Here is a 15,031-nt window from a genome sequence, read left to right on the forward strand (position 1 = left end):
GAGAGAGCCAAAGCGATACGAGAAAATTAAATCCATGGACTTCTACAAATACAGCAAAAAAAGGCATACCACAACAGCGAAGAATAAATAAAGCAGTGAACATGTTGTCAGAACGACATCACTTTTTCCGTGGTTTCTTTACACCGCTACTTTCAGCTTTTTCGTCGCCCTGTAACGCGATTAGAGGGGCGCAAAGCTTGAACGCAAAAAAAAAAAACCTTTCGCTTTGTACCCTTCCCTTTGGCATCGGATTTGCCCTTTTCTTTCCCTTTGGCAGGAGGAGCTTTCTCTTTGGGTTTCACTGTGAAAAAGCCGTCGAGACGCCCTTGCTGTTTACTGTTGAGGAATTTGGTGAGCTTCTCAGCGCCTTTGCGGACACGATCCTCGCTGAGTAAACTATTAGACGTAGATCATGGAATATTTTGAAAAACCGAAGCGCACTTGAAGCCTTTTTCTTTCACTAGGAAGTCGACGAGACCATCTACATCCGGGTTTTTCCATTCTAACTAGAGAGGGAGCAACAATATTAGAGAAACGACATCGGATCATAAGAATCCAAAATCACCTCAACCTGGTCTGCAGGTAGCACGTCGGGTTTTTGAAAGATTTTTTTGGCATCTTCCCATAGCCATTCGTCAGGCACTGTTATTCCCCCTTTGCCTTTCCCCTTGCCTTTCCCTTTGCTGGGTACAACTTTAGCCTTGGAGGCGAGTTTTTTCTTTTTTGGTGCTTCCTCATCAGAGGTCCCCTTTTCTTCTTCTTTCTCCTTGAAATCTTCGTCGTCGCTATCTTTGTCAGGCAGTTCGACATCCGAGGTGGGGGCAGCCTCTTCCGCATCCGAAGCAGCATCTTCAGGCTCGGAATCCTCAGCGGCCTTTTTGGTCGCTGACCTTTCAAAAGGCTAAGAATAATGAATATGACATCAGATGAAATGGAAACCTCACTTTTCCCGGAGATGTTTGATAACTGCTTTCAGGCTGCCATGCTCTTTGATAAGTTTGAGCGCTGACTTGGGGCCGATACCTTTTATAGGTTCAAGATAATCGCAACCCAAAAGTATACATAGGTCAATAAACTATAGAAACATGTAAGAGTGCGTCATTTTCAAATTTCTAGTTCGGTTATACCTGATCCATATTCATTTCGAGACCATCCAAGGCAGCTTGAAGATTGATTTCACTAATAGGTTGTTTCTTGGCTTCTGAGAAAGTGAGATGGCGGAGAAGAATAGGCGCGTTGAACGTAAGGGTATCCATATCTTCTGAGCCTGCCGCGTAAACCTGGAATTTAAAGTAAAAAAAGCACGCGTCAAAAGCTTTCTGCATGTACCTTTCCACCACGAGCAAGTTCAGCACATTGGGCTTCGGCTTCCGATGGGGCCTTGACGCACGTTGGTCAGTCAAGAAAAAATTCTCAATAAAGAAGTCAAACATACGATAACAACAGGAATACCCATGAGTTTCAGTAGACGACGACACTCTTCGTTATGCTCACGCGTCACTTTGACCGTTCTACGCGAAAATCGATCCAAATCTTCTGCAGTGCCAGTTTCTTTCGCTTCTTCACCTTCTGCTTTAGCTTCTTCACGTTTGGCAAAACGTTGGGAGAGCTATATGCATTGAATTATTAGTATATGAACCAAATGACATAATGCACGCAGTGAAATACTCACCACTCCCTTTTTCATCTCCGGGGGTTTTCCATCGAAAACATACGCTGGTTTAATTCCATTTTCCACTATACGGATTGTTCGATAGAAAAAGCCCATCAAATGACTCGTCGTCTCGCCAGCATCGTTCTGCAACATTTCGCCGTCCCTTTGGCGAACAGCGATGAGGAATTGGTAGATAGACATGGAGGCATCTATCGCAACTTTTCGACCAAACAAAGTTTTAATTTCATGTTCCTTGATGGCATTGGGAGCGTGTTGGGAGAGCAAAGCGGTCAAACCTTTAATACCCATGGATGGAAGTTGAATAAGACGAAGCAGTGACGCACCCTTTGGGAGGGCGTTACGAGGGGAAATCGCGTGATCTGTGACGTAACGCGCTGACCTTCGTCACTCTGGCTGCGATCGGTGCTAGGATGGACTCTTTCGCAACTTTTCCAAAGCTCTTCGTCAACTTTGGTCACCATTTCAACATCAGACAATTCAGTTGAGTATACAACAATCCAAATATTTCAATACATCAAATGGTACATAACATCATTAATAATACATTGGCAAATATTATACCCTACTCAAATCCAACTACCTCTCAAAGATTCAACAGGGAATTCGTCTAGGTTCAGTCCCAATTCGTCGAACACACTCCCCAAGGATTCACGGGCCTCTTTTTCTTCCATCTCAGTTAATGCTACCAGTACCATATATCGGCTTCAGCTTCACATTGCCAAAGGTTTTGTAGCTGAGCCAAGTACTTACCTGCACCCCTTCCGTCCCCTAAGCTCGTTTCCAAGCCTTCTTCCCCATCTCTTGCGGCGATCAACAAAAGCTCTGCTCCTTTATAATCCAATAACTTTGGAGTCTCGCAGCTCGCAAATCTGAGACCGTAATGCTCTCGTCCTCGGGATTGTGCTTCACACCCTTTACCGGCTCCAAATACACCCTGCATAATCCAATCTGGGTACTCAACAGGCTTTGAATGCGCCTGTTGTGTATTTGCCGCGGGAGCAAGTGGATTCTTCACTTGGATGATGAACGATGAGGCCGAAAAAATGCCAAGGGATTTTTGGACGTCGCCCATTTCCACTGCTCCTGGGTGAGAAACATGGTAGCCCAGATGTGTTTCTCGCTTTGATGGCGTCTCTCCTTCTGAATTGACAATAGCGTACCCTCCACGGGCAACGAGACGAGCGGGACCCTCATGACGCGTTCCTTGACAGAATGGTGTAATTAGGTCATATTTCTACTATTAAAGCCAAAATCAAACCTCGAGTCTTCGTTTCGTAGCTTTTCTGGCCAAGACCTTTCACCAAAGAGTCGAGGTCGTTGCCCACAGAGGTAACAGTTCCCCAGAAGGTTTCCTTTGTCAGCTTACCTGTTTCCTTCTTTGCTTCAGGATTAGGCAGCCTCTTCTTGCCGACAGTGATCAACCTATAGTTTTTCTTACTCGAATGAGCCTCGTCTGGGGCCGGTACCGCGTCTGCACCTGGAGCTAATACGTTCATTTCTGTTTTGCCCATATCCGAAGGATCTTGCTTCATGGCCCCCTCATCTCCGGATGACGATTTCTGTCCTTGTGCAAATTGAGGGGGACGAGGAATAAGAAGGATATGGAAATTCCGTATATCATCGATTGTCCGCGCCTCGTTTACTTGCACCCGAGGCCGGTAAAAGAAATAAATATGGCCCCGCTCGATAGTACCTATTGAGCTGTGGATGAACAAAACGAAAGAAATATCCATCGAATGTAACCTACCGGATTGATATTCATGCTTCTGTCCATCTATCTGTTGTTTGGTGCTATTAGATTCCAGCTTGGGTTTCTTTGCCGCATGGTCCTGAGCATCGTCAACGTTTCGTTTATTTGGTGTTGGTGCACTGTTTCCCTGTCTTTGGGGTGTATCGTCTGCCGATTGTGGTGACACCTGCTTTCGAGATTTTCTTGTGGGAACCGCCTGTTTCTTCCTTCCCTTGTCATTTTCGGTGGGCTTTATTCTCCCCTCCTGAATAGCAGCTTGTCTTCTTGTGGTGGGCATTATTCGTGGGTGTGTTTGTATACAAGCGTTTCTGTGCAGATACCCACTATGTATACGTCTGTGATGACGTCACTGACACAATATTACCCGTATTGTTTAAGTGACGATATGGAATCGAATAAGAATATTGGAGCTAGGAGCACCAGTAATGATCCAAAAAATCAGGAATCTCAATATTGATACGCAGACAAAGTACATGTAAACACCCAAATAGTATATCAGCTGAGCTCTAATTTCATCATTCGCTGAGTCGTTGCTGACTCGGAGTCGTATAGTAATAGAGTACGCATTCATAGTGAGCTTAATACATTTGATAAAGTGATACATCCAAATAATTCTAAAGTATTCTAGCACATATTTACCCTCTACAAGTTATATGGATAAATTGTTTTCGATATATTCAACTTGCTTCTTAGATAGGGGTACATGTACATGGGAGGTGAGTGGCGAGTAACACGATCTGTCACATCAGGTGATAACCATCACAAGTTTACAACTGCAACCGGACTCATTTATCGATCAGGTCAGCGCTTAATTTGCCCATTGGACCACTGCGCTCATTATCATGGCCGATCCCTCATGCCCACAATCACTCTCAGCTTTGAATAAATTCGCTTTCGAAAAAGTAATAAACGAAGATCCTTCCACCCATTCTCTCATTCTTTTGGGCACCCTTCCTGCAGGTCCACAGGAGGCGGAGGCCAGGGTCCGCGCAATAGCGAGAATAGAAAAGACCGCTCTTAGTATTGAGGATGCACCAAGACTTCTTGGGGAAAAGGGTATGGTTAATAGGGCTGAGCTGGGTGGGAGCACAGACATTGTTCGTTGGTTGATAAAGATTGAATTAGTGGAATGTTTGTAGATGCCGTTCTCACCAACTTTCTTTCTAGTATACGTGGCTCTACGCTTGGCTCGGGGAAAACAGGGAAAGGGATATTAAAATCAACGTTATATCTCCAGCTACAGATGTGCACATTAAGAAGGTATAAGCTAGGCACTCATCTTTTATTGCGGTTTTTGAGCCAGCTCAATTTTTTTAATAGTACACCAAACAACAACAAGTCATGGTTCATGAAACCCCCGAGATATATGAAAAGTTTGTCAAGCCATACATTGCGTCCTTTCCAGCCTCACGTACACAATGGTAAGCCAAATGTATCCCAGTAATTGAATATACGTATTACCAATGACTCATAACAGGGTGGAGAACATATTGACGGGCATCTCTGAACAGGATAAAATATTATACTCTTCCTCTGATTTTGTGATTCTTCCTGACATGAAGTGGGACCTGAAGACACTAACATCCCTGTATCTCATGGCAATTGTCAAGGACAAGACTATCCGCAGCCTTCGTGATCTTCGCCGAAGCCATCTAGGTTTACTGAAATCCATACGAGAAGAGGCGTATAAAATCGTTCAAGGAAAATGGGGTCTTGGCCGTGGCTCGCTCCGAATTCACGTTCACTATCAGCCTAGTTATTGTACGTATCGTCTTTGGGGATGAAATACGGACCCTGATTTACGAACTACAGATCATTTCCACGTTCATATCGTGAACGTTAATCATGTAGGGAGCATGCTAGGGTTGACCGTTGGTCAGGCACACCTTCTGGATGATTTAATATCTATGGTGAGAATCATATCAATGATGCTCATTCTTACAAGAAATATTTAATCTACTTTGCTTGTCTGCAGCTCGAGTTAGATCCTATTGATGGCCCAGGCATTTTTGAGAGGATAACTCTGACATATGGGCTCGGCGATCAGCACGGGTTGTTCCAAATCATGCAGAAGAACGCCCTCGCATAGATGTTTATTTACTATACCATAATGTCTTGCTTTGCCTTTAAGGAAACATCGACATTTTGATCTTTTTAATACTGGATTGTATTTGTGACAGTGCGGCATAATTTGATGTTCAAGTGATAATATATTTGCTACGATGCACATAGAAAGAGAAAGATAAAAAAAAAGTAAACATGGATTTTGATTTGAGGTCAAAATTACTGAGTGCTTGAAGACTGGTATTTTGTGAAAAATAATCTGAAGTCTCGTCGCCGTTCGCGACAAAAAGAAGCATCACGTGAAAATCGGGATTTTTGACATTCGACCCACCACCGGCGACCACCATCATGTCGAATAACGCGTCGACGTCCCAGCCCCCCACCTTACCCTCGAAGGTTCCTGCACCAACAGGGAATTTGGTTCACGACTCAATTGAGGTCTGATGCTATGTAATGCTGCTTTCGCATCGAGTTTAGGCTGATACATTTGTTATAACAGAGTGCCAAACATGTCTCTGACCTGCCATGCGCTCGGAATGCACTGTTGGCAGGTATTGCTAGTGGAGCAGGCATGGGAGTAATACGAGGAATATCTGCAGGTATAGCTTTGGTGTCACAAGCAAGACGCGCTGTTTATGTTTTTTCTATAGGACCTATGATGGCCGGACATTGGGCAATAGGCACATTCGTCCTCATATCACTCGGCTCATGGCATGTTCTTCCAAAATCATTTTGGAGTATCAACTAACAGCACCCTAGGCACATTTGTCAAAATCAGTACGCAGAAGAACGGAGGAAGATTGCGCAAGTCATCGAAAGTATGCCGAAACGGACATTGAAGGAGAGCAACGAGTCTTCGACTGCGCCAAGCACGTCCAAATCATAATTCCTCTATATGATAGTCATGCACACCTGTAAATTATTTCCCTTGCTTATATTCGTATCTACTCTCATGCCTGTGACAGGGCCTAGCTCCAATCCGATGCCCACACATTTTTATCCCACTTCTCCACCAAGTCGGCATCGTCCTACATCATTGAGGAATCAGCCATGGTTTGCGGTAGCATGAGTCGAAGAAGCAAGTCCACCTTATATTTCACTTGGAACTGTGAGAAACCGTCGCGGAGGATGGCTACTTCATGAGGAATATCATTCGAGAGAATGTTCTTTCTGGTCTCGGAATAGATCTGCAAGGGAACAGGGTTCAACGTCTGGGTTCCTTATTTTGAGCACGGAAGAGTACCCTAGCAGCTTTTGGACCTCTTGATTTGGGTTTAGCATGAAATGTGTAGCTCGACTCACAAATCACGCTCACCGAACTTGTGATAGAGTACAGTGAAAGATGACTAACGGAACCTCCTTGGTCACTTTGACCAGTTGATCCACATTGCCCAGAAACTCTGCTGAAGGGTAGTTTACGCTCCCTTTAATATTCCCGCCGGCGTAGTCATCGTCCCTAACGTCAACGACGACAAAATCCTTCTGAGGAACTTTGCCACTTTTCATGATATCGGCCAACTCCTGCAGGTAATAGTGAACTTTGTTAGCAATCCTAATTTTGAGTAAGATAGTGTCTTGAAGAGAGGGCATACATCCCCGTTCATGTAACGCAACGTTTGGGCCATTATAGATCTTAGTCGTTGAGGATGCGTTATCGGCGAAGCTGGTCGATGCAAACCTTGTCCGAGGCGATAATTGAACAAACAAGTCCTAGGTAACAGAATCATGGCTTATGTCATCAATTTTTTTACGGTCTTTCGTATTGCAAATTGACTTGGAAAATGGCTGACACTCGTGTACAAGTTTTCAGCGACTTGAGACCTGTAGACACCAGGTTGGAAGTTCTGGTAAAACCAATGAGCCTGAATTATGCACCGTATAGGGAGGTGTTCCGCAGTGATCAATAACTTATAATCTTAAATAACTAATGTACATATGGGTGAGATAGAAGGCGATGATCAGTGTTCTTTTGCTTCAGTTCATACACCGCCAGCTAAGCGGCGACGCATTGACTTTGAACTAAATATGTGATCAGATTTTACTAGATTAATGAAAGGTAAAACGAAAAGGACTCACGGCCTATTTATGATACTGTCTTTGCCAGTGTACAGCATGGAATCGTATACAAGAGCCCCAACTAATGCACCCAGGATCGGTCCCATGATAGGACACCATATCCAATATTGATTACGGAAAGTAAAGACTTCTTTCCCATAGCCAGCCATTGCAGTAAACAAACGAGGACCAAGGTCACGAGCGGGGTTGATAGCGTAACCTGTCTGCATTCCAAGAGCCGTACCGATACCCGTAATCAGGATGAACAAGACAAGAGGACCAAGGCCTGCCGGCGGTGGGCTGTTTTCGGCGTCGTTCATTGCAAGGACAACAATGGCGAGGACGGCGGTGCCAAGGAATTCATCAAAGAATGCAGAAACATTAGTCATATAGTCAAGCTGCAGTCAAATGTGGCCATTAGCTCATAATGCAGTTCATAAATAGGAATGGGCTTACTGCATAAGTTGAGAACAGGCCGGCCGTTGCAAGAGTGCGAACGCCTGGGCCCTCAAAGAGATCGATGGCATGGAAATAATTTGCATAAACAATGGCAGCACCGCAAAGACCTCCCATAACCTGCGCAAAAATGTAGATCTAAGTGAATGTCTCAGTATCCTGTTCTAGTCAGCTGTACACAAAGCGACGTACTGGGACTTTCTTCCATGGGAATCCTCTGAAGACAGCGAACAAGATGGTTATCTAAAATAGACGAGGTTTACTCATGATGTCAAAAATCTCGAATCAATGCATGACCTACAGCAGGATTAATATGGCCACCGGAGATTCCACCAGACACCCAGACTCCCATTGCTGTCCCAACTCCCCATCCGATGTTGATGGATAGATAGTCCTGCGGGATATTGTATTAAAGACATTTTCAAAGTTACAGATTGGATAGTACCCACTCCTTTTGGCGCAGAAGTGACTGCTGTACTACCCCCAAGGATAACCTGACAATCAACCCCATTTCCAAAGATAATCAAAATCATGACACCGAGAAACTCTGCAAAAGGCTCTCTTATGTACTCGCTGATAGATACAGATCATTGAGCATGGACGTCGACACGGACAACAAAGAGCAACGCACCGATACCGCGCCCATTTGTTAGGGTAATCTAAATTATCTTCGGCATCCGTAGTTTCCAAATTACTAGCGTATTCCTTGTGCGTTGCAGTAAAATCCTTTGAATTTTGCGACGCTGGTTGGACCGTAGAGTTTCGACGACTCTCTAAAGAAGGGCGACGGGACATCTCCGACACAGATGAAAGCGAGCGAGAGGGATTCGCGGGCAAGAGCTGGAGATTGAAAAGTGTGGGGTCAGATTAGCCTTTTAACTCGGCCAGGCTCCTGCAAACACAGGGAAAATCCGGCACGAAAGGAGGCCAAATTAATCTTGGGGAGAGCAAACCGGGACGCGGAGAGGGGGAATAAACGAGGATAAACGTATGGAGCATAAAAATGATTGATTTGATCATAGCAGAGTCGTAATGGGCTCGCTCAGGGCCTAATCCCAAGAAGCGCAAGAAGCGTTTTTGAGAACGATCGAAGCTTAGTTTGGTAGATCCATAGCATGGACTACATATGAATAGAAAGTGAGTGCCTCACAGAAAATGTGGATAAGAATAGCAAATACTTGAATCACAACGAACCTCCACAGAGAAAATATAGTCCAGCCAGGCAATACCACACGTCATACCACAGAAGAACTATTGTTTGCCTGCCACAGAGCCGCCTTTCAGTGGTACGCATGATCCGACACCACCATGGCCAGCCCGTTGACCGCATTTGGTATCCGATAAATATCGGCGCATCGAAGCCTAAAATTATATGCCGGGTCAGGTGAGTGATGGCGTCCGTATGCAATGGTTCTGAGGCCGCACAATAATACAACTTTGGCGAGTATATTTTTGTTTTGGGTTCGAAAAATGCATGAACACTGACTGACAATGAGACGTACTGAGGGAGAAAACCTTTGTAAGCGCAACTCCGTCAAAAATGACCTTGACAGGCCTCAGAATACATCAAGGAAATAGCCGTCTATGCGAGATGCTGTCTGACAACGGAACGAGCCACTCACAGCGAAAGGTGTATCGCAGATTGGTACAACTATGAGGGTCATTTTGTTTCATATCGATATTCGAGCCATGACTTTGAGGCAACAGAGTGAGGATCGATGATAGAATCGATGGCGCTGCTGCCTTCGGAAGACCACATGAACTCGGATACGAAAAATATAACTCAAGGACAAACTGAAAGTGGCATCTCACATATGCATTCGGGCCGCACCTCAAACAAAATAAAGCATTGACGTTCAATCAGTCGGTCAAAGACGCGTTAATTGGGAAGGAATCATGTCAGCAGGCAACATTTGGACGACCTGTGGACACGGAGACACAAGAAGTCCATAGGCGCTCTTGCAGCAAAATTTCAAATTACTCACCTTTCGGGTCACCTCTTCTCCACCCACATCCCATCCCGTTCTCGCCACGATCACAATGTTATCCTCGACTAATTGGTTTACCACCATATCTATCCCGAACCGGTCCCCTATGTATTTTCTCCAACGTAAGATGTTTTTCAATAGCTTCACACAACGATTCAAAAATCGTCTCCTTGAGGCTATTGACTCTGGGTTAAATCCTGGCACCGATTTGTGCAACCGAGAATATTTGTCAACGGACTCCCTTATTTCCGTGACCGCATTTTGGAACGAGTTAAATACGGATCTCAGGATGAGCTGCAATGAAGTGAAGCGTCGCACATAAGCGAAAAATTTAACGTGTATGGTACCAGCATGGTACTCACTTGAAATTTAACCCCTTGAGTACCAATGCTCGCTTCAATTTCTTCTGCAAGATCAATTATCCTCCTCGTGTGCTTAGATGAATAAACATCTAGTCCCCCATTGTCAACAACTTTGCAGATGAGGGGAATAATAGCCGACGAGATCATTGATGACACAAGGTCACCATCTGGCCCGAGCGCTCGCTCTTCAATGACACCTTCCCCAGGTCGGCAGTACTCGTATAAACCCTTATACCATTTGAAATCATGCAAACTGCGCGCTTCCTGGTTAATGAGAAAATAGAAGTGATTAATCATCAAAGGGACAATACTGAAAGGAGCGACGGACCTCCACAGGATTCCAGCCAAGACACTCAAGTCGAACCCAAAACTCCCAAACGCTGACCACACCCAGCCCACCCCAAGCGACGACATAGCTTTCAGCATACTTTTCCCTCCATGCGCTCCAGCGTCCTTTACCCGGATCTTTGAATTCCGCCGCCTTGACATCGGCCAGAATCTCTTTCGACCTGGTCGAGAGCGACTGCAGGGCTTCACCATACGCGGATGTATCTTGAGGTGACAGTGATGAATCGGTGGAAAACCCTTCGTCTTCTTCACCTGGTGGCCTCACATGACGAGATTTCCGAATTTGCCGTCTAGCAACCCTGGCGACGCGTCTTGCACGACTTTCTTCAACTGGATCCGGTCTACGTACTGTTCGGCCAAGTTCGTCTAGTTCTCCAGATTCTGGTTGAGGAGGAGGAGGAATAGGACCGAGGAAAGCCGCCAGGTCGTCTTCGGAATCCTCCCGTCGACGCTTGCTGATCATGTCAAACCGCTCCTTTAACAACGATAGCCGCTCTTCCTCCAGTTTTTCAAGAAGGGGATACTATCACGACGTGTAAGTCGGCTTTCGGTGAGTAGATCTCGGTGTGCCATACCTTTTCGTCAAGGAAGACCGCGACGCTTTCCGTCCATTCTCTGAAGTCAGTAAACCATGCCCTCTTTTCCTCTGCTTTTTCAACCATTTCTCTCATTTCCTTCTCCCTATCTTCAACTTCTTGCCGTTCCTGGGCGAGTGAAGTAAGAGTCGAGGAGTTTTTGGCATGTGATGTGGTTAATTGTGTAAGTCGCTCTGATAGTCGCGTTATTGCTGCATTTAGCGTTGGCACAGGGGTAGCCACAGGGATCGGGGCAGGTTTATAAACCTGTTTCACATTGGAAGATGATGGATCTGGTGTCCTATGTCCACCGCGGCGGAGTTGTTCTTGTTCCCATTCGACTGTTTCTTCGTCTTCTTCTTCGCTGAATAGGATAGCGTTAATGCAGTCTGATATCAGAGATATGCGACTCATACTTACGCATCAGCGATCATCTCCTTCATGGCATCTCGTCGCTGGCTAGCTTCCAACTTGCGAGATTTCTTGCCCAAGGCTATTCGTTCCTGAGCACTGGTGTACTCAGCAAATTCTAATAATTGCGAGAGGATTAGTGGTAAGCGCATTTGGACTAGAGGCTACCACATACCGTCATCTCCTTCTCCGAGCTCATCCTCTTCCCTCATAAGCCGACTTTCAGGGTGTGGACCTTGTGGTTCATCACTTCGCTTAGTTACAGAAAGCGATATAAAATCTTCTTCTCCACTGGCTAGCGAATTGCGCAACCTTTCACGTTTCTCTTTGGCGACTTGAATGGATGACTGCGAAGGAATGAAAGACGCGCTTTCCTCTGGACTGAATTTAGAAAGAGGACATTGAACTGGGTGTCAAACTAACCTGAATCTACGATGATGCTTTGCATAGACACGTCATCAACGTCGATGGACATGTCCGCGTCATAGGAATCGATATTAGCGGGCAACTTGGGTCTTGATGATGGGGTATTGGCTTTGAGCTCTTTGAGATATGCTGCGTCATATTTAGGACTGTCGTTAGTAGATATGGTAGCTTGATCCAATGTAGGGGGTATAATTCTAGTTTTATTCTTTAGAAACACGATTCAAGGTCATGAAACAAACTGACTCACGCAGGATGCGTGCCAAGAGCCATCTTTCGACTCAAGTTTGACTTCTTGACCTTGAAAACCTCGCCATCGCCCTCCTTTACAATTCAAGATTTTAACAAACGATTTGAACAGAAAGCGAAAATTGAAAAACGCGTACCTCTTCTTCGTCTCCACCAAAACTCAATCGGGATTTCACCTTTGCCCGCTTAACCTTATTCTTCAACTTGAGCGCCAAAGTGCTAGGCGACTCCTCAGGTGTCCCTGCCGCTTTTTCAGTGCCATTTTCCGGCGACGTTTCTCTCGCTCTCGCAGTCGCCTTCGCCTTGGAGCGCTTGAAGATGACGGGGGGAGATGGGTCCATAATGTGCGTTCCTTTTAACGTCCATTTTTTTCAAATTAGGGCCATCCCTGAATTATTCATCGTCAAGCAGTTCCCGTGATTTCCAAGCGTTGCATCACGTGACTCTTTAATGACTTTGGCCGAAATTGCGAAATTCCCACGCACAATTTCCTCTTTTAAGCAGTCATATCCGTGTGCCGACAAGATGGCTGAACCACAACCAAGCGCGAACCGCCCTAGACCGAGACCGCGTCCACGGCCCCGCCCTGCTGCGAGTCAGGCTAGCAATGACGCGTCGTCTGCGACGCCTGACACGCCGTCCTCGTCGTCCTCGACGTTGAAGATACCCCTGACGATCACTGGTCAACAAATTGTGATCGAAGTCAATAACTCTGACGACATGTTCATCCGGAATAAGAACCGGACTTTTGAGCAGTGGCAGAAACTTGATAAGATTGACAGGGCTACTTCAGGTGTGTGTTGTTGCGTGTCTTTAAGCTGTTGTTTATGTTGTAAACTTTGGGCAGAGTCGAGAAAGTCGAAACCTGTTTCTAGTGATAGCGAGAATGGCACAACTCCCCGAAAGAGCCATAAGAATAAACGGGTGAAGCAGGAGCAGGCATCGCGAAAGCACACCCCGACATACAGGTGCGTCTTGGATTCAACTACGCACTCTTTGAAGTATTAACCCCGCTTGAATGTAGACTCCATTCAGAGGAGGATTCAGATGATTCCGACCTAGAAGTTGTTGGCAGTTCATCATCTACAGACGACAAACCATACGGGAAGCGCAAGCGTCAACAACACAGTCGTTCGCGGTCCATCACGCCCCCTCCAGACGTCCCAATCCACCAGATTCAAACCGCAAAGAACCTCGTCCGGTACGTCCATCCCTCCTACCCCACTTTTCCTTATTAACCCAAACCTCCACTCACCTTCCTTCAGAGAAGCATTCCGATCAACGCCTCGCCCCGCATCGCCCGCATCCGAGCCAGAAGATTCCGGCGAATCCATCTCCTTCCAGCCAGAGGTCACAGCGATCGCACGGGAAATCAAAAAGCAGTCTGAGAGGCAGGACAGCCAGGCGCCGGAAGCGACGAGCGACGACCAGGTGACGGTGTCCATCAAATGGCACAAGCATCCTCTGTCGCACGCCGCACCGATTCCCAACGCGGAGTACCAGATGGCGAGGGTGCGTTCATAGGAGCTTTGGTGGTTATACCCCCATCTGACTCGTTTTTGTTGTTTGCGCAGACGGACACGTTCCGCGACCTCTTTGAGGCGGTTGCAGAGGACGGGGCCATCCGCCCTGCCAACCTCATCATGACATACCAAAACAAACGCATCTTCCCTTCCGTCACACCTGAGATTCTCAGAATATGGTCAGACAACATCGAGCTCGGTACGCCTCTTTCCCTTATGACCTTTTTTTCTTATGTTAATCCAAACACTTTACAGAGGCATACGAGGCGTCTGCATACGAATACATCCAAGACAAGGCCGCAGAAGCACTCCGCCAACCCGTGATACACCCCCCTCCCACCACCGCTCCCTCTTTAAAAGTATCCCCAGCCGGCGTCATCGAGATCGACGACTCGGACTCGGACTCGGACTCAGCCTCCTACTCCCCTCCCCTTCCTCCCGGCGGCAGCACCTCCCAATCCCAATCCCAATCCCAATCGCACTCGCACACAAACCCGCACAACTCGGACGCCGAATCCGAAGCAGCAGGCGAGAAACTCAAAGTGACCATCCAGTCCTCGCTAGGCAAAGAAGTCCCGCTCGTCATCCGGCGCACGACGACGTGCGGCGCGATTGTGAAGGCGTATTTGAAGAAGGTCGGGGTGGCGGAGCAGTATCCCGATCTATTCGACCCTCCTGCACCGGCCGCCGCCCCTGCGGCTCCGGCGAAGAAGGGCAGGGGCAGGAAACCCAAGGCCACGCCGCCTGCGCCTGCCCCGCCCGCGCGGCCGCCGCCGGGTAAAATTCCACAGTTGTCGATTGAGGGCGAGAGGATGGACAATGATGCGGTTGTCGGAGAGGACGTGGAGGATGGAGACAGGATCGACGTCGTTGGGCTCTGAACGGGAGTCAGATCTTTTTTTTCTTTTTTTTTTCAGAATTTTTCAGTTTTGCTGTGGTTTTGTTGCTTCGTTATGTTATTCATACCTACATTAAGTTTACGCGTTATTTCATCTTTTCTATTTCTTCTTTTGCTATGGTATTAGTAGGTGTTTTATATTATTACTGTATGATTTCTTCGCTGTCTTGTTATTTCCTGTTTTTTTTTTTTTTTTTTTTTTTTTTCCTTTACGCAATATCAGCCAAATTACACAACCTATTTTCCGAGAATCC

At 46.4% G+C, this 15,031-nt stretch overlaps 7 protein-coding genes across 7 annotated transcripts; 2 read left to right on the forward strand and 5 right to left on the reverse strand.

The window, feature by feature from the left end:
* Positions 1-118: 118 nt before the first annotated feature.
* On the reverse strand, positions 119-1,963 carry JR316_0006941 (Elongation of fatty acids protein 2; the record flags this gene model as incomplete). Its single annotated transcript, XM_047892686.1, has 9 exons — positions 119-169; positions 219-387; positions 442-506; positions 566-890; positions 945-1,075; positions 1,128-1,280; positions 1,330-1,380; positions 1,436-1,609; positions 1,673-1,963. 9 exons carry the CDS (start codon positions 1,961-1,963, stop codon positions 119-121), a joined length of 1,410 nt encoding a protein of 469 aa, XP_047747968.1.
* Positions 1,964-2,241: 278 nt separating this feature from the next.
* Positions 2,242-3,702, reverse strand: JR316_0006942 (uncharacterized protein; the record flags this gene model as incomplete). Its single annotated transcript, XM_047892687.1, has 4 exons — positions 2,242-2,357; positions 2,426-2,878; positions 2,934-3,368; positions 3,423-3,702. The coding sequence occupies 4 exons, from the start codon at positions 3,700-3,702 to the stop codon at positions 2,242-2,244; spliced, it is 1,284 nt and encodes a 427-aa protein (XP_047747969.1).
* A 565-nt stretch (positions 3,703-4,267) lies between these two features.
* Positions 4,268-5,514, forward strand: JR316_0006943 (m7GpppX diphosphatase; the record flags this gene model as incomplete). Its single annotated transcript, XM_047892688.1, has 6 exons — positions 4,268-4,522; positions 4,593-4,685; positions 4,746-4,846; positions 4,903-5,186; positions 5,238-5,335; positions 5,401-5,514. 6 exons carry the CDS (start codon positions 4,268-4,270, stop codon positions 5,512-5,514), a joined length of 945 nt encoding a protein of 314 aa, XP_047747970.1.
* Positions 5,515-6,457: 943 nt separating this feature from the next.
* On the reverse strand, positions 6,458-7,114 carry JR316_0006944 (Dual specificity phosphatase ibp1; the record flags this gene model as incomplete). The annotated part of the gene is made up of 5 exons (XM_047892689.1): positions 6,458-6,517; positions 6,578-6,676; positions 6,733-6,751; positions 6,805-7,010; positions 7,082-7,114. The coding sequence occupies 5 exons, from the start codon at positions 7,112-7,114 to the stop codon at positions 6,458-6,460; spliced, it is 417 nt and encodes a 138-aa protein (XP_047747971.1).
* A 406-nt stretch (positions 7,115-7,520) lies between these two features.
* On the reverse strand, positions 7,521-8,795 carry JR316_0006945 (Aquaglycerol porin AQY3; the record flags this gene model as incomplete). Its single annotated transcript, XM_047892690.1, has 7 exons — positions 7,521-7,530; positions 7,566-7,942; positions 8,001-8,138; positions 8,193-8,243; positions 8,302-8,394; positions 8,450-8,573; positions 8,632-8,795. 7 exons carry the CDS (start codon positions 8,793-8,795, stop codon positions 7,521-7,523), a joined length of 957 nt encoding a protein of 318 aa, XP_047747972.1.
* An 865-nt stretch (positions 8,796-9,660) lies between these two features.
* Positions 9,661-12,697, reverse strand: JR316_0006946 (Intron Large complex component GCFC2; the record flags this gene model as incomplete). The annotated part of the gene is made up of 10 exons (XM_047892691.1): positions 9,661-9,762; positions 9,986-10,282; positions 10,351-10,614; positions 10,679-11,221; positions 11,274-11,637; positions 11,694-11,802; positions 11,860-12,060; positions 12,108-12,304; positions 12,358-12,431; positions 12,494-12,697. The coding sequence occupies 10 exons, from the start codon at positions 12,695-12,697 to the stop codon at positions 9,661-9,663; spliced, it is 2,355 nt and encodes a 784-aa protein (XP_047747973.1).
* A 184-nt stretch (positions 12,698-12,881) lies between these two features.
* On the forward strand, positions 12,882-14,760 carry JR316_0006947 (uncharacterized protein; the record flags this gene model as incomplete). Its single annotated transcript, XM_047892692.1, has 6 exons — positions 12,882-13,149; positions 13,204-13,324; positions 13,381-13,557; positions 13,622-13,868; positions 13,931-14,078; positions 14,135-14,760. 6 exons carry the CDS (start codon positions 12,882-12,884, stop codon positions 14,758-14,760), a joined length of 1,587 nt encoding a protein of 528 aa, XP_047747974.1.
* Between the last annotated feature and the right edge of the window lie 271 nt (positions 14,761-15,031).

The sequence above is a fragment of the Psilocybe cubensis genome, chromosome 6 (assembly GCF_017499595.1).
Source record: "Psilocybe cubensis strain MGC-MH-2018 chromosome 6, whole genome shotgun sequence".
Classification (NCBI taxonomy): domain Eukaryota; kingdom Fungi; phylum Basidiomycota; class Agaricomycetes; order Agaricales; family Agrocybaceae; genus Psilocybe; species Psilocybe cubensis.